We start from the raw sequence: 18,935 nt of genomic DNA, 5'->3' as shown, positions 1-18,935 counted from the left end.
GTCGGTGCTCTTTAAATCTGTCAAACTGGGAGTACTTTCAGACTGTGTAATGAGGGAAGTGGTTGGAGGTGAGGAGCTTCTGCCATAATTGGTGAGTCCAGCTTTCTCTGGATGGAGTGCTCCCTTGCTGCAGTTTAGGAGACATTTTTGTAATTTGCCATTTCCTTTGCGTCGACAAGATCTCCTACCAGTGGCCACACCCAACACCTTAAAGTGCTTTGGACAAATACGGTAAATCTACATTATCTGAGTTGGGGTGGGGGGTGGGGGGGCTTCTCTCTGTTGAGGCCATATATGGTGGGTAAGCTTATGTTTGGAATAATCTACTGGTCAGCATAAGTGCTATTATTTCAAAGTAATGGTATTGCATCCTCCTGCCTGGGGTCAAGCAAATCTAAATGGAAATCTAGTCGAGGCAATCAGGCTGTTTTTAATTTTTTTTAGCTATATAATGCCAGTCTGACATAAGACAGCTGTTGCCATGGTAGTTCAGATGAGGCAGAAATGATAATTGTTTTACCATAGCAGTGTGTGAATTATTAAAACTTAGTGGAGGGCATGGTAAATTGAGCTGAATGAGAAATAGAACAGAAATGAGACAGAATGAGGACTTATGTGTTTCTATATGTGTTTCTGTGATGGGCTTCCATTGGTCTTTTTGCACGTTTTGAGTCCCATAGATGAGACAGACACTGCAGCAATTTGTTAAGTGGGAATGCTAGTTACGCTTTGAGACTTCAGCCTGTCCTTAGAGTTTTTAAAGGAATATTCAAGAGCATTCATGAATAGTGGAACAGATCCATTCATGAATAGTGCAGCAGACCAAAGACAACAAAGAGGGAATGAATTACAAAATGCTAGCTGTATGCCATCAATTTTAAGAGCAACAGAGCTCTGTTAGCTAACAGAGGCTATCACTTTGCTTAACATGTTCTTTATCTTAATTACAATGAAAGCATCTTTTTAAAAACGCATGTTCTCTCCTCCACGAAAGCAAGAATGGAGCTGAATGTGCAAATGAATCAGTTCTTAACAAGCCATTTATTTGGGCAAAATGTGAAACATCAAAGGAAAGCTGTACATCCACAGCCAAGACTCATCCAAGATATATTACATAAAATAACCAGATCCAGAAAAGATCATAACATCAAAACTCAAACAACCCAAAGGCATGAGGAGCTTGAATGTCAAAAGGAGGATAAAAATAGGTGGGGTACTTTACAGTTCCTTGCTTATGCTGAAATCATGACAAAGCACCTCTAACATGCAGAGGACTGAACATGTATCAAAATATATACAAGATTCTGTATAAACCATATTGCATAGATGTAACAAATGAAACTCCAAATTATTATTATATCTTTATGTTAAAACATAAAGGATATGGCAAAAATATTCCACTACCGCTCCACAAAAAACTTGACAAATTTCATATAGCCTCTAAAAAGCAGGTAATAAATTAGACAAAACATATCTTGCTTGACGCATATCTCCTTCACAAATAGAAATTCTAAAGTGACACATTTACATGAAAAGTATAGTGCTTGTCTGTGTGTATGATGGCATCTATGTGTCCTGTGAGGCCTACACATACAAATAAGAGAGACTGTAAAGATGCGGATGAAAAAAAAAGTGTCCCGAGAACAATGTCTCATGTCCATAAATCTGGGCCTCGGAGAAATTTAGGACTTTGTAGGCAAAAATGATTCAAATCACGGCCTGAAGCATGTGTTTCTCTAAATGTAATGATGGTGACATAAAATTATGATTGTCTTGATATGAAAATACAATTCATACAGTATTTTCCCAAGGGTTTCAGTCACCACAAAAAAAAAAAAAACATTGCATCACTAACAGCAAGTCTGTTGCATTTACCTCCACAGAGGAAAAAAAGTGAAGGGTGAGTAATTAGAGGGTCACAGAAAAGAGATCATTTGAATCCAGCACTGAGGGTTTTCAACAGTTGCTGTCCATTTGATAACTCTCATTCAAAAGGCACCAGGTCCAGACATTGTTGTTACATCTCCCGACCAGCAGGGGTCGCTAGCACTGGGACTCGGCAAAGCCTTCCTCCCTTGGAAGCCTCTTGTGCATTTCGTATTCGTCCTCATAGTCTGAGTCCTGGACAGACAGGCAGAAAATGAGTCAGACACAGTTACATAGACAGACCAATACACATACAAACACACACACAGATACAGACAGATGCAGACACATATGACAGCTGCTTTAGAAAAAAAAAAATCAATATTTTATAAACCCACAAGTCTTGTTTTGAGACACAGACAGCATGTAAAATTTAGCATGTGAAACAGATCTGGCAGACATGTCTCAATAAGTTATTTATGGGTTGAAAGGCCAATAACTGTAGAATAATGAAGAGCTCTGTACTGTACCATCATATATAGGTCACAGCATGTGGCCCTCTTTTCTTTGGTCTTCATCATCTTGACGCCGTACTCTTCTCTAATGAAGGCAGAGAAGGCAGTAATGTAGGTTAGAAATGACAAAAATTACAACCAGGTGAACAGGCATGCTTGTTAAACTATGACACAGCATAGATTTTATAAAATAAAAAGAGTTAACTGTAGCCCTGTATCATAGAGGAAAAAGATATAAGTAATAGGAAAGTTCCTCAACATGGGTGGTAAAAGCTAGTGGGTATTGTGGATGCTACATCACATCCATAACTTCTGGCTCTTAATTTGGCTCTACTACGAGTCTCTCTAAAGATGACGATGCAAGTTTGAACAATACTCAACCTGGTTGGCTGTTGTGTCATAGTTTATGGTTCTGAATCTGTAAGCTATGCAATATATGTATTTATTATGGACTGGCAACGGCTGGCTGAAATATTCCTAATCTAACAAGACATCAACCAAAAAGAGCAACTACCAGCTCTAGTAGCCATGACCTAAATCCATAAGTGATTTATTGTGTTTGACGGCAGGGAAACAAACACTGCCATGCTATTAAGATAGTATAGCTATAACAGTATAGCTCTAAACCAGTATAGCCCAACTAAGCCCATCCTAATTGAAGGCTCTAGCACTGGCCTCGCAGCAGCTCACGGTCACCTCTGTGGAACAGGCGGGCCCGTCAGAAATCAAACCCTTAATTCAAAGTTAAACCTCGTTTAAACCCCGTCAGCTCGGCAATACTGAGCCTCTCTGTAAGCACAGCTACAGCTATCACTATTATTACCCTCAGGAGACCCTCAGCTCTGCTTGGATGAATAAATCTACTGACCCCTCGGTGACCTCTATGGGCGATCTGTAGGTCTTTGATTGGCGGTGCTGCTTCGTGGGGCAGAACATTCGGCCAATCAGAATCAGGGTAATGAGAGCGGAGGGCAGGAGGATGAACGCAAGGAGGACCGCCACGTCAGAAAATCGAACACTGGCCACTGAGAAGGATGATATGTAGTCATTAGAAACACTAATTTATCACCACACACACACACACACACACACACACACACACACACACACACACACACACACACACACACACACACACACACACACACACTCAAACACAGATGTGCCTTAGCTGTACAGATATAGGCCGCATATGATACATAAGTATACAGGCCTAAACAACAATCTGTATTTTTTTTCCCTTAAAAGACTGTATCTTCATATATAATATGTTTGGTGCTGCTTATTGTAATTTCTGCAGTGACTAGATTGACTAGATTTATAAGGTGGGAAAGGTGGGTTTATAAAGGTGGGTAAACTCTGCTAGAAATAACAAGGTGAGTAAATCGAAATTACGCCTCCAGTAGATCCCTGCTTCTATTAGATCCCTGACAGACATATTTGTGAGTCAATGTGACTAACAAAAAACACAAAATAGACGGTTCGATTTGTCTACAATCAAAGAATGTGTGGCTTGGATGGGAATATACAAGCAAGCTATGAGCTCAGGGACCTGCCTCTACATGTGGATCTAACGCACTGTAAGACTGGGAAAACACCTCTGGCCAAATCTGTGCACACATACTCACACAAACACAAAATGTTTTCTGTGGACATTTTCTATGGAAATTTTTTAAAACAAGTGACAACAAGTGAACTTACACATATTTGAGAGGGTTAATTTTTTTTTTTTTTTGAAGAGTGTGTCTTGTTTTGGCCAAGATTATCCACATTTAACCACTGATGTAGAATGCAGGATGTAGGAGATTATGTACATGGCCAGACCAAGGAGATGGAAAAACTCCGCATCTCAAGCCATAGCCCCGAACTGGTTGTAGTCTTACCCTGGGGTGTGATTGTGAGTACTGTGTGTGAGGTTGGTGACCCATGGACGTCAGGCGGGTTTCTGACTGAGCATGTGTAAGTCCCATTATCATTCAGTGTGGCATTGATCAGAGCGATGGAAACCTCGCCACGCGCTGGACTTCCCTGCCACCGGATCCGACCCCTGAACTGCCCCTCTTCCGGAAGGAAGGCCCGTGATGAGAAGTGGAAGAACTGGAGTCAAAGGAGATAAGGGTGATAAGCAAAAAAAAAAAAAAGAGGTAAAAACTAAGGTGAGCATTTGGAAAGAAAATAAATTAAGTTGTTGTAGCTGTGTCTGCTGCAGCCCATGACATTAGACATCACCCACTGCACATACATCCCCTAAATTAATCAACTGTAAGTGCTAGCACTACATGCACTATTATTTCTAAAATTCAGCATCACATTTCCTGATCAGTCACCTCCACAGTAACGGCTGAATAGTTATGCAACTGTGATATCAAGCGCTGCCAATGCAATTTTCTTCCCTATCATGCAGCTTAATTGAAGATCATCAAGACAAAAAGTTAGATACATGATAAGAAAGGTTATTCATTACCACAAGGTTTGCACAGAGGGAACAATGCCAACAAAGATCATATTGTCTGCCGACGAGATATGGCAAAAATAATCAAAAAGTAGACACAAGATCACCTGAGTAATCACAGACACTTAAACAACTTTATTGTTTTATAGATGTGTGTGCATCATTTGCATTCCTCTGGAAGACAACTGGCATGGATAAACCTAATCAGTTTTTTTCCTCTCCCTGACTCTAACACAAACCACTGTGCTTCATCCATGGCTGGCCAACTGAGACATTGGCAGAGCTCATCCAACATGAGACCAGCTTGAAGTGACTTGACTATAGTCTGCTAGATTTGGAAACAAGGCTTAGGCCCACTGGTGCAGTGAGTAGAACGCTGCCACTGCCAAGGTGAGGGAGTTTGATTCCTACAGGGTCCACCAAACACTCATGCACTCATGGTACTTTAACACACTTCAAATAAAGGCTTCTGTCACATGGTACACTGTCTATAAGATCCAATTAGCAACTGAGTTTAACTAATAATATTTTAGATCATTTAAAGAAATTTATCTTTAAGAATAATTCATTGGAATTCAATTGCCAGCTGTGTTAAAGTCCTCCAATTACCACCAGCTCCAACTGATATTTGACTGAACACTCAGCCTCTCTTGTTCAGTCCGCAGAATTAATTCTCATCAGGATTGAGGTAATTATGCAGGCCACTGAAGCACCGCAGCAATTCGGATTGACACTAAAGCTTTGGCTGCAAAATTATATTTCTGATGGAGCTTTTCAAATGCTTATTCATGGCCTTTCCCAGTCTGATATACGACCAGGGAGAGACAGGCCAATAAACCAGCCAAAACTCCTAATGAAATTGGACGGGGAGTAAATGAAGCCTTAGAAATAGAAATTAGAAACTCACAAACTTGGTTCCGTCTTTGGACCATATCAAGAAAACGTCACATATTATTTATCATTGTGAAACTGCACAAACTAGTTCAGGTTAAGTGTGTGTGGGTGGGGGGGGAGGCATGGCTTTGCTGTGGCCCAACCTCAGGTAACAGCTGACACACCCTGTAAGAAATGACTGTGAGACTTTGTGACGTAATACTACGCTATGTCCTGACTGGGAAACACATGTATACGCACATGCTCACACACTTCCTCTCCTACACAGCCCTTACTGCTACATCTTAATGACTAAACCAACAGCACTCCATATCTGTGGAGCCACAAAGCATTAGCCCGCACTTAACTCTGAGTGCTCCTATAGGAAATAATGGCCTATATGGTTACAACGACCACACTCTATGGATTCCCATGGTCCAAATCCAATTACATACAACCGCACTTGATGGATATCTTTAAGTCCAAATGGAACGGCTTAAATTATGTGGTGGATGTTAGTGGACTGTCTGCTCAAACTGGACCCGGTGTGTGCGGAGTTTGGGGGCTGAGTGCAGTTATTGGTCAACAGATATACATCTATACGCATTTAGAGCAAGACCACTATACCACCATAGAGGAAGTGGGGTCAAAGGCACTTCCCACTGCCCATCTTGGATGTCTCCAGCAGCTGAGGCTAAGATACAATGGTTAGGAGAAAAGAGTAGAGGAGGAAAGTAGGGGAGAAAACTAGGGGGTTGACATCTGGACACTAAAGTCAATGGGATAAAGCTTGATACATAAACTAGAAAAACAGAGGTTCAGATTAGTTTGTTTCAGGACAGGGCAGTTTGTTCTGGACAGCGCAGTTCTGATACCAAAAAATAGTTCAGTTGATCAAGTATGCTTATACAGTGACTGGTTGGGCAAACAAGTTATATTTGTACAGTGTGAGCATTGTGAAAGTCATGTGCCCTGTACAATTAATACAGTCTGCATAAGAACATGGAAAAATAATGGTACAATGAGTACCATACAATACTGTAATCCACTACAAATCTCTACAGATGCACAGGATCAATCTGTTTTTTGTTTTTTTGTTTTTTGTTTTTTTTTTTTTCCATTTGACAATAACACAACTAAAAATCTACCCATAATATGCACTATATGGACAAAAAGTATTGGGCCACTTGCACATTACACCTACAGGAGCTTTTATGACATCCCATTCTAAATCCACCAAACTTTACAGTTGGCACAATACAGCCAGGCAGATAACGTTCTCCTGGCATTGACCAAACCCAGACTCGTCCATCAGACCGCCAGATAGAGAAGTGTGTTTCATCACTCCACAGAACAAGTTTCCACCATTCCAGAGTGCAGTGGCGGCGAAAATCAATTTATGGTTTTGCTTTAATTGTGGAGAAAAGTATGATGCTTATTATCATTATTATCATCATCATCATCATCATCATCATCATCACCATCATTATCATCATCATCATCATTATAAGTGATACTGCACTTATTTCCCCCATACCAAACTAACATGCAGTGGCAAGTAAGCCATGAATCAGCTGCCTGATGAAACTCAAGGCCTCTTATGCATCTCAAGTTTTGAAGCACCCTCTTTCCATTTTCTAAAACATCATTGTATACAAAAATCCTCATGTGGTTTCCTTGTAATAATAGTGCAAATTATTATTCTTAGTACTCATAGTAGCACCCCCCCCACCTCAAAACAAACAGCCACACTCAGCAAATTTGGGTGCATACATTGCACATGCGTGGACCTAATATAAACTACCTTAAACTGTTTCGCTCACTTTCTTTGTGCTCATCATTGTTATTTAGTAACTTTTCTGTCTGCTTTCCACAAACTGAAGAACGCCAAGTTGATACTTGTGTCCTTGTAGATGACATTCTTCCCACGTTCTCTTGAGAAAAACAAAACTTAAAAAAAAAAAAAAAATTAAAAAAAAAAAAAAGCAAGCTGCACATGGGACATATTTGGTTTGAGACAGAGTGTGAGCTCATTTGTCGAGCTGGATTATAGACCATAGCGCTGCCTGGATGTAATGCTTCAGCTCTCACAATGAATTCTGTTTTCGTTTTTGTTGTTTTTTTCACCAGCTAGGCATCTTCATCTGTCCTTGGTATTTTTCAATTTTTGAATTACACTGGAGCCATTAGATACTACAGCAAATACACCATGGGAGACACAAGAACATACAAGGCTGCATATTGAGAAAGGCCTTACGTTTGCACTGACCATTTACACACTAGGTCCTGCTGTTCCTGCAACAAGTATGGAGGTGCTAGTTACTATGTCGGCTCTCAATGCGTTTCTACAACATTAGCACCAGGGCAAATTCCTGTATGATTATAAATCTGAACCATAAAAAAATCAAACCACTCAATACAATGCAAAATCAAATTGTAAAAAAAAAAAAAAAAAAAAAAGAAAAAGAAACACATTAAAAACTTAGTTGATGAATAAACAAATATACTCAAAAATACTTTGTTTATTTTAACTAGTGTAAGTAGACTTTCGTCATTGAAAGAATATTTTATTTCACGTTTTTTCTACCTAATTTAAAACAGAAACCAGAATGAGTGAATTGAGACTGAAATCATGACCCAAAAACCACAATACCAACTGAAGCATGGGTTGACTGAACCAATAAACCCCTAATGATTTTTGTACTTGACAAACACATTTCTCATTACTGCCTGAATGGGGATATTGTGTTTGGCCAGGTGTGTAAGTCTGTGTATCTGTCCGCATCTAACCTCACACACTACTGGGCATACCAGCCTGATATTTTTTGTGCACAGTTATGACTGTATAGTCAAGGACCCCATGGTTGCAGTGATTCAACACCTTTGAAAACCGAGCACCAGAGAGAGAGCGATACACAGGTAGTGCCACCGCAGACAAATAAAGGGGTGGTTTATCGACTAGGTCTGAGCACCGTAGAAGAGTAGATACACCTGGCAGACATCTGCACTCTGCTGAGTGCACTCATTTAGTTTCTGATTGTGTCTACTCACCGTCTGTGGTGGCCCTCCGCTCTGCGGCCTGTAGGACCAGTCGACTGACATCTTACTGGTCGGCCGACTGGTTGAGGTGAAAGTGCAGGACAACGTGATGGTGTCCCCTTTGGAAGCATGGAGCTCTGGTGGCGACCTCACTGTGATGGAGGAGACTGGGGAAGGGACTGGAGGTAGAAGGGGAGGAAGGAGAGGATAAACATCAGAGAGACAGAGAAAGGAGGAGATACTGTGAGTGACATTTTATTCAATTGTAAGCGCAACAGTCAATATAGAATGTGCTTACGTCTGTGAAAGTGCCCGAGCTGTGGCATTAAAGCTGTGTAACTCAAAAGACAAATTCCTCTAGGTAGACATGGGAACTGAGTGTCATTCTCACAAAATTTCCTCACCAGCCTCACTTGCTGTATTTGACAAGCCTGCAGCACATCTGTCTGTCAAGGCCTTTCGACTCAGATAAAACAGCGCATACATCATGCTCCAGTGTCGCTCGGAGTGTTTTTCATTGTTATCACTTCACTCATGAGCCAGCTGTAGCAACATCCACAGCAAAAGATATTTAGGAACCAGGGCTGCACAATGTAGCATCATTGTATCAACATCATGATATCAGTTGGAACAATAAATCAAAAATGCAATACATCACAATACTTCCTGTGATACGTTATCAATATGCTTGTGCCAAGTATTGGTATTTGAGTTTGTACAGATGCACATTTGAGTTCCTTTAAGGTGAATGTGCTCCATGCCTTTATTTTAACTGGAACAGTTCTGTCATGTTCACATGACAAAACATTAATTCCTGCTCTTTAAAAAAATAAATGTTGCCTTTTCCAGGGTAGGTGAGGACCAGGATACAAGTATAACTTTTTTGTATTTCCTTCTTTGCACAGAGATGCATTTACACTATTTAGAGTAACAATATTTTTATTGTAAATATACACATACCCTCCACCCATACCAAGCTTCCTTTTTTTGTTTGTTTGCTTGTTTTGTTTTGTTTTTAAATTTCATTTTGGATAAATGAGTCAGAGAAAATCTGACTGATGTTGCGTACTGCTACTTTTGCTCCTCTCTATCGGGACAAAAGAAACACAGGCACGAGACAAAAACAACAGTTGGATGAAGTGACCACAAAACAAGTAAGAACTTAATATTTCTGTAACACACTTTAATTCCTCAGGTAATCCTCCAAGCAAATGAGCATGTTACTTTCACATCAGTTTCTTATGTTAAAGGTCACATTTAAGTGTTAAAAGCCTCGCAAGGGCCCCATGAAATCAGCTCAGATTTCTTCCAGATTCCGTTTTATTTTTTCCCAAATTCCGTTTTTTTTGTATTATTTTTTCTGAATCCTGTGTTTTATGATTTAGGCACATTTTGTCATCAGCAAGTGCCTAAATATGTGATGGATTTTTTTTCCAATCAAAGAAAGTGCTTCAACAGTTATAAAAGTGCCAGTGTGGTTGTACTGCTGACAGCTTGTTGAGCTCTTCAGTGCCACAGATTGCCAAATCCAAAATATAATGATTGCCATCTGAAAAGTGTCTTGCAGCAGCTGATTTAGGATCAGCTTGGCGAATAGCACTTTTATGTTCGATGATATAAATCTTAGTTGTCTCCTTGTTTTCCAAACATACTGGATGCCACATTTAGTTCATTCAAGAAGGTAACTGGAGCTGCAACTTACTTGTGAGTATTTTTTGTTGTTTTTTTTTTGATTCTGTACTTTTTTTGGTCACAAAGCTGGGTAAGATCAGATGCTGACCTTTTTTGTCCTTTCCTGCTGCAATTCAAGAACAAAGAACAATGTTTAAAAGCGCAGTTCAATCCTCGTGAACGGTTGTGATAAGGGCCCATTATCCTATCACTGTTGGCTGCGGCCTTGGATGTAGGCCTAGATACAAAGATAATCAATTAAATAAATGGACCAGTAAGGCTTCACTCAAGCCAAGTTATTCCAGAGAGCTTTGTTTTTGCCATTAACCTATTAATTTCAGTTGTATAGACACAAAGATAAGCAATTAGGTAAATCTGATCAAGAGTATTTTCATATAGTCACTTGTTTAGAACATGGGCTCACATTAAAAATAACACAAAGCAGCCTTCAACAGTAGATGGTGCACAAACATTTACTCATTTTTTTTTTGTTTGTTTTTTTTTATGTGTGGTTTTGTTTGTGCTTTTGTTTGTTGTCTGTTGTTATTCATAAAGCAGGACAATGAGTAGGTAAACCATGAAGTGGTTACTGTTTTAAGTATGAAGTGTGACTAAATAAAAAGAAAATTGTGGTTGTTTTTTTTTTTTATTATTCTAAACGGGGCAATTTGAGACAAGTTTTTATTCACTAAAGGTGTGGCAGATACAGATGTTGTCTCCCTGTGTGCATGCTTCATGTGTCCACTTTTCACACACTACAACAGAACTTCACCTGGGCTGGAGAGCTGAGTCCTCACCACAGACGAGTTGAGGACAAGCCATTCCGACTCCTCTGCATAAGGAGGACCACTTCCCTGCTTGGCAGGCTTGGCAGGCTCTGTCTGCACAGGTAGCTTTCTTTTTTGCTTTTGGCATTTGCTTTGCCTATTCCTCATCCAAGGCTTGTCTCACAGGGGTGTAACCGAGGACAGATTTTTTCTTCCCCTTCTCTGCTCTTTTCTAGGTCCAAGAGACTGAAGTCGTCATCTTGAGCTTCAGCAGTGGGGTGGAATGGACTGGCTGAGATAAGCGATGGGGTTGGTGCTGGCTCATCCAGTGCAGGCGGTGCTGGTTCCACAGTGGCTGATGGACGAGGTCTATCTGCCACATAAGCAGGATAGAAATCCCTCTGACTGAAGATGCTGCACCTGAAGCTGGCTCTTATGTTGGATGGTGTAGCAGCAGATGAACACTGTTGCCACAATACCTGGTAAGTCATAAATGGTCAGGATTTTTCCAGGATTTCCCATCATGCAGCAATCCCTAGCTGTGTTGATGTATCTTGCCAGGGGGCCGAGAGCACCGTGATCCAGGCATTGGCTCTGCAATACTCAATGCCTTCCAGCGAGAGGTGAGCGACATGGTTGTCAAGAGGCAAAAGCACTTTTGACTCAAAGTAAGGTCTGGTGTAATTCACAAAGTGCTTCAGGAATGTCAGAAAGTCATTCCCCAAAGCCAATGGAGCCTGTGGGCCCATCACAGCCTAAGTGGTCATGGTAAATCTTGCAGGGAAACACAAAGTGGGGTGGTGTGTTGTTACCCTAAGCGCTGGTCACTCATGTCATGGTGACTAAAGTCCGTCTCTCCACAGATGTGATTGCTCCAACTTGCTTCCTTCTGCAATTATTTTGTTGGGCACTTGGACAGTGGCTGTGCGGGTCTCGTCAATGTTCCTCATATCTTTTGCTTGGAAGCAAGTGGTGGAGGGTAGGACCTCCTGTGGAAAAGATCTGTGTTGCAACTGTTCCCCAGATGCTTTCATCCAAGCCCTTCCATGTATTTTCCTCTTCAGTAACAGATATCATGATGTATCATAGCTGATTATCTTACAATAACTATATTGCATATCGCAGAATCACCTATATCTTGATTCCATCATTACTGTGGGTAAGATACTGCAATTGTATCTTATTGTGATATACAGTGTCCCCAAACTATAATCATGATATTAGACATTGAGTACGATTTTGGATAATATCATGATATGACATTAGTGTTGCCTTTTCCTGATTTTAAAGGCTGCATGACAGTAAACAGATGCAGTTTTCTGAACATATTAGGCAGCTGATTCTATTCTCTGCCTCTACCTCTTTACTTGGTCATCATATTCAGATTACTCCAATACTGGGACAACAGGGCTGGGCGATATATCAATGTTATATCAATATCCTGATACAAGACTAGATATTGTCTGGGATTTTTTTGGTCTTATTAAGACTGTTGTTTCTCTGCCCTTCATTGTTTGGCTATGGTGAATGCTGCAACAACACAGTCTGTCATGTCATGCACACGTGTGTGTGTGTGTGTGTGTGTGTTGGGACAATGGGGGGGCGGAGGTTGTCTGTATGTATATCTGTATGCTGCGGTACGGTTATCTGCATGTTTCTGTGTTGTACAGGCTATGAAAACAAATTTCCTGTGGGACAGTAAAGACTATATCCTCTTCTTGTAGCTGTTGCTGCTATTTGTTTCTACCTGTTTGGTCATAATATTGATAGAGGTATCCAGTCAAAGATACGATATTTGATTTTGTCCATATTGCCCACCCTTATTAGGAGCTCACCTGCTGGTAACTATGAGCAGGAACTGAGCGCTGCGGGTTTCTCTTGAGAGACTGTCATAACCTCAACTGAATAAGTGTAAGGCTTGAATTAATAATGCTTCATTTCAATAAATTTTGGTTTTCAACTGAAGTCTGTAACAACTTCAGCAGGAGAGACAGGCTCAGCATGCCAAGAGTATAATATGTTGTTTACTACCATAAATCTTGCAGACATGAGTTCATCCTGCTACTGCTCTCTCCTCTCTTCATCCTTGTAGACAATTTCCACCAAGCAGAGTGCATAAGGATATGGGATACATTTCAATTATTCTTTCCTATGCGGTCAGTTCATTAACTTGTACCCAAACACCACTGTGTTCTGTGAATAAATAGCATACCACAAAGGTAATGCATGTCAGCATGAAGCCACTGTCACATTGTGTCAAACTCTCAGGAGTCCTGAATATGACCTTTTCAGGAAAACTGACTATATTTACATATGAACACCCCAGCAGAGATATTCAAAAGATGTGACTTGGCCACAAATGAGACACAATCCTCCATTTCAAAGGCCTCAAACTTCCTTCTCTCCAAGGGCGAGGTGAGAGCAAAAGCCCAACAATCAGTAAATATTTCACATCTTAGATTGGCTCCACTGGTTCCATCAAAGACCCCGACAGCAGTGATAAGGACGATGTTTATCCCGCACACAAAGGAGGGAGAGATTTCATTCAATCAGTCTGCATCATCTGCAAAGAGCTCCGGGTGAGCAGGTCGACAACATGAACAAAATTATCTCTTCATAAAAGTGGAAAATAAACTGAGGAACCTTGAAAGCTGAAAGGCTCTTGAACTTGAAGACATGATAGATGTTGACATAGTAATTGGTGACGGGACGGGAAAGTTGGCAGCACACCAGTGAGCATGTTGACGTGTCAGGCCTGAAACCTGGCTGATGGATCAATGAACAACAAAATGTCTTGACATTGAAAATGTGACAGAAAAACAGCATGTCGGACTATTAAAGTCAACGGAAAGCCAACTTCCCCAGTAGCCGTTCATGAGATCCTTGCTGGGAAAACTGGATATATTTGCACATCAATATCAACACCCCAGCTAAGTATCTTCATACTTTGACAGTGTTATGGGCACAGATGCAACAGAAAATCCTCCTCCATTTCTTTGGAAATGTTTATCTAAGAAACGAAAATACACTGACTGTTTACAATGATAGATCGAGTCTGGTTTTACAGTTTCACGTGGCCTGTATTTGTCTCACAGCCAAAGATGCGGCCTAGATCTATGGTGTGTCTCACTTTTTACTCCCTGGATAAAAGGTCAATATATTTCAGGGAGAGGCAAACAAGTGTACACAATTCAGAGCCATGTTTGTAATGTATTTGGCACAGAAGCACTGCCTTTAATTCACTGCATTCCAGTTGTCAGGATCCCTGCAGAACTCATGCTTTTAACACTGCCATGTTACTACAGTTTGTAATTGTGGCAGCTACCTTATTCCTAAACTATCTCAACATAATTCCTATGATGAAGAAAATAAATATCATCACAGGAACCTAGTGTTTTTGTAATGTTATTGTTTTTTTTGTTTTTTTTGTTTGTTTGTTTTTTTAAATCTCCTGAAGCACTGCCCTAATATTCCTACTGGAATTACAGATTTGCTGCTGTATTTGTATGGTATCTCCCCTAAATTGCAAGATTAAATCGCCTTGCCTTCATTATCATTTAAAAAAAGGGCAGTCTAATAATGATGTGTCTTCAGGATGTTTCTGTGATACTTTATGGTATATTTCGTATGAGAAAACCGCCATTCCAAAATATAGAGTCCATTCACTTTGGGAAAAAAATGTCCATATGAAAAATTGACTGGGTAAAACCTCAACAAACGCCTTAGGATGACTACTAACTTCAACATTAACCTACAATGTAGCCTACATAACGTTATTATGCGAGAGTGTCTGTTTTCTCCTAAACTGTATCTCGTTTGGAAACAAACTCGTCACCGGACGAGTGACACTGCGCCGAGGCGTGATCCGGCTTCTGGAAAGACCTCACATAGATTGCACAACATTACAAATAAATACGACTTTGACATTTATGTACATATTAAGTCTAAAGTGGGCGGTAAAGCAGGAAAGCCTTCTGGGCCTGGTATTAGTTTTAGCGAGACAAAAAACACACAGGCTGGACTTAATTTTACACCTGTGTGTGGAAATACGGAGCTCAGGCCTGCGGGAAGCTACTCACCCAGACAGACGACCAAATACAGCAACAAAACGACATTCAGGGTAGTGTTCCTCTGGCGAGGTCGGCTCATTTTAGCGGTGGAAACTGGTACACGAAAAAAATGTTCACGACACAGTCTCCCAGGTTGCGTTAAACTATCGATAATATACAGTCCATATTTTCTCATGACTCAGTTGCTCCGCACGGATTAGGGACTACTTGACAAACAGGTGTACCAGGAAGTGGAGCCGCCAAGGTAAAGAAAAAAAAAAAAAAAGAAAGAAATGCTTAGGCGAAGTGTCACTGTCTTGACCCTGCAATAGTCCTATAGTAAAACTATTCGTTTGACAATTTAGTTAAACACCTGCCTTCTTGGTAATAGTGTCTACTATGGAAAATATTATAGTCATTATACATCGCATAGCACTGCTATTAACCTATACTTTTGTGAATATATAGCCTGTCTTAGAGCATCACTGTGACTTCATGCTATATGGAGATTATAGTTTTATTTTGAAAGTAAGTCTCATTTTAAAATAGGGACTGTAGTTTTATGAAAAAGAAACACCTAACCATAATCCTTGAACAAATTTTGGCACTACACTATACAAGTAACACAAATCCATAAATCCCTGGTGTAGAATTAAAGTAATTTTATAATTATAGCATAAGAGATTTTAAAAAAGCACCATAAACTCTTTGATGAGGTCACTATAATCCTGCTTCAGGCACAAGTCCCTATTGGAATATAGGAGGGACATTATGGTGCTTTTTCATTTCTTTTTAAAGCTCTTGTATGAAAATAAGTAAATAATAAAGCGACATTAGAACAGCTTGCATAGCAATTCATTAAATCTGCTGGAGACAAAAAAAAAAAAAAAAAATGCATGTTTCAGTTGCAGGTGGAAAGAGATTGCACCTCAGTCCAGTTGGGCCTCAGAGCTGCAGGTAACCCACCTGCATGATAAGGTCCTGTAAGGGAAAATGCATTTCTGAAAGCATAATTGAATTTTTGTTTGCACTGATGGGTGTTGATGTTGTGCCTTTTGATGATCACTGATTGGAGGTAATAGTTTACCTGCTTCTATATTTACAATAATGTGTTGTTCAAAATGTTCAAAATGGGCATAAAGTGTGGAGACAGAATGGAACAAAAACAATATAATAAATGCACTTGCCATCTTCCTCTCCTCACATGACCCCTCGGTGTCAAGGCCTGGGGCCTGATCTCTCCCTTATCTCCCCAGCCTGCCTCTGTATAAAACCATGGACCCTCCAATGGGACCAGCCTGCTATTTCTAGGCATATTACTCCACTATCCCTCTCCCCAAGCTCCCGTCTTTAGCGTTGTAATTATCTCTAATGGGAGAAGGTATTTGTTTTCATAGCCTTTGCTAGTTTAGTTTAGCTCTGTAGCAATGCTTTATCTCTCCTCCCTATCTTTGCAAAAAACCCTCTGAAGTTTATTTATGCCTTTATTTGATCTGGATCATCAGTTCCATCTGTACGTCTATCTGGTCTGCCAAGAGCATTTCCTAAATTCTGACAACAGAATTACTGTAGGTTTTTTTTTTTTGTTTTTTTGTTTTTTTTATTGTTGCATAACCTCATTTTATTCTATGACACAGCAGATGATATCTAATTTGAAGATCGCAGAGCAGAGTCCTCTGTTTCTACGAGCTCATCCTCCCTAAAATACATTATTTGTATCAGTCAAGTGCCATCATTAATTTTTTTGACAAGGTTACAGGGTACATGTGGATACTTTTGCTGAGATATTACATCCATAAATATGTAAATGGCCATGGCACCAAAAGAAACACTAAGGAAATAATCTCACACATATTGGAAACACAGTCTTCATTTTATGGACTGCGAGGAATAAATTTTATAACAACAGAACTATAGCTACGTTTCTAATTTACTAATGACCATGGAAAAATCTGTCTGTGCGAGTTAATTATACCAAGGGGCTGGGACAATAAGGTCTAGATGCAATATGGGTGAAATTCTGATTATGCTCCTGCTGGCTACCCAGACTAAGGGCCATTGAGACATCTATTTTACCCCCTGACAGAGGTCCAGTAATATTCTCTTTATTAGTGCTGGGATGCTGCAGTTATGAACACAGTATTTTTGGCTTAAGTCCTTCCCTAACAGCTTTCATATGCAGAGATTTACTTTGTGTTGGTTGCAGAATTCAATTTGTTGCCTTTCCAAGGATGCCCTGTATGATGCTGCATATAATGAGAGTGTGGGGATTTAGGCCCTGCTTGGGTACATTCACAAGCCAAGTGTTTGTATTGCAGATTTATTGCATGTTCTTGCAATATTACGTAACAAATCACATGAAGCCATGCAGGGGTGCCCCCTTTTTGACAAGATGCTGAGGTAAAGCACTTTGGCCTCCCTCACCTTGGAGCGTTCACAAGCTCAGCATCACATAGTGTTTGTACTCTGTCAGCTCTATTACATAATCTGACTTGCTTAGTGACAGAGAATCCCCCATCCTCTATTGTGAGATGCTGAAGTCTTATGATCCTCACCTGAGTACATTTACAACCACAACATTGTGTTGTGTTGTGTATTGTGTGTGTATGAACAGAGGGCTCTCTGTCTGTGTACAGTGTTTTAGTATCACTTACAGCTCAAATCTTCCCAGTCACAATGAATGCTCTCCCTGCTTACCAGCATTGGCTCTCTGGTGGCACTGGTCAACAAGGGATCTGTTCTTCTGTTGTCAACACAGGGTGGGACTAATAATGCTGATTTAAATTGTTGGGGCCAGACGGTGCACATAACCATTATCCTTCAGCCAAAAACGTGAGGGGCCTTCAGACATTTTGTCAGTTTCTATGTGCCCTGCAGTTGTCTGTGGTGGTGAATAGTCGATGAAATGTAGCAACTACCGCAATCCAGCCCCTCATGTGTTTAGGGTGAAAAGATTGTGTTCCCATTATGCTTTCACATGTTGGGAAACTTGTGAGAACTTCGTCTTGCTATGGTTCCTCAGGCTCCTCCTACTGTTCTTCAGGCCGGTCAAAGAAAAGCTAATCGGCATCACTCACCAGCTATAGGAGGCTCTGCACTATACTGTATAATACAGTGCGGTCTATAAGACTGACTCCTTGCTGCATGTTAAAACGAATGGATGAATTTGGTGTGTGTGTGTGTGTGTGTGATCAATCTCTGTCTCACATTCAGGTGTACTAGCTACATTCCAAAAGGATGATTTGCTTCTACTTTTGCTTGTCGAGCCAAGCCTAGCATATGTGTAAGTGTTGTTTTTGTGTGTTTGTGTGTGTGTATGTGTGCATGGGTGTGTGCATATCACTGAGCATGTGATGAAATACAGTGCTTTACCACATCACTGTGCCAGGCACAACCCATCCTGAGCTGTGGAATGTAGACCGCAGTGAGAGAGAGAGGGAGATAGAGAGAGAGAGGGAGAGAGAGAGAGAGAGAGATGGAAACTCTGATATTACACTGTCTTTAGTGAAGATGTACCACATTCTTTCCATTCCCATGGACAAGGCCCATATCAAACTATTGTTCTGCCAAATGTTTTACATGGGTTGCTACATTGTAGTGAGTCATGATGACCTGGAAATGAACGTGAACACCTATCCCAGCCGTTTGATTCACATCACCTTTTATCACCTGGCAAGTAACAATAACCAAGTAGAGACAGAAA

General features: G+C 40.5%; 1 protein-coding gene across 1 annotated transcript; it reads right to left on the bottom strand.

The window, feature by feature from the left end:
* Positions 1–1,022: 1,022 nt before the first annotated feature.
* On the bottom strand, positions 1,023–15,486 carry mpzl3 (myelin protein zero-like 3). The gene is made up of 6 exons (XM_030066276.1): positions 15,263–15,486; positions 8,758–8,924; positions 4,265–4,478; positions 3,250–3,406; positions 2,397–2,466; positions 1,023–2,121 (listed from the first exon to the last, which is right to left on the bottom strand). The coding sequence occupies exons 1-6, from the start codon at positions 15,426–15,428 to the stop codon at positions 2,044–2,046; spliced, it is 852 nt and encodes a 283-aa protein (XP_029922136.1). The 5' UTR covers positions 15,429–15,486; the 3' UTR covers positions 1,023–2,043.
* Between the last annotated feature and the right edge of the window lie 3,449 nt (positions 15,487–18,935).

The sequence above is a fragment of the Myripristis murdjan genome, chromosome 13, assembly GCF_902150065.1.
Source record: "Myripristis murdjan chromosome 13, fMyrMur1.1, whole genome shotgun sequence".
In the NCBI taxonomy this organism is placed as follows: domain Eukaryota; kingdom Metazoa; phylum Chordata; class Actinopteri; order Holocentriformes; family Holocentridae; genus Myripristis; species Myripristis murdjan.
The sequence above is the reverse complement of the archived record's forward strand: the minus strand, read 5'-3'. Positions and strand labels throughout refer to the sequence as shown.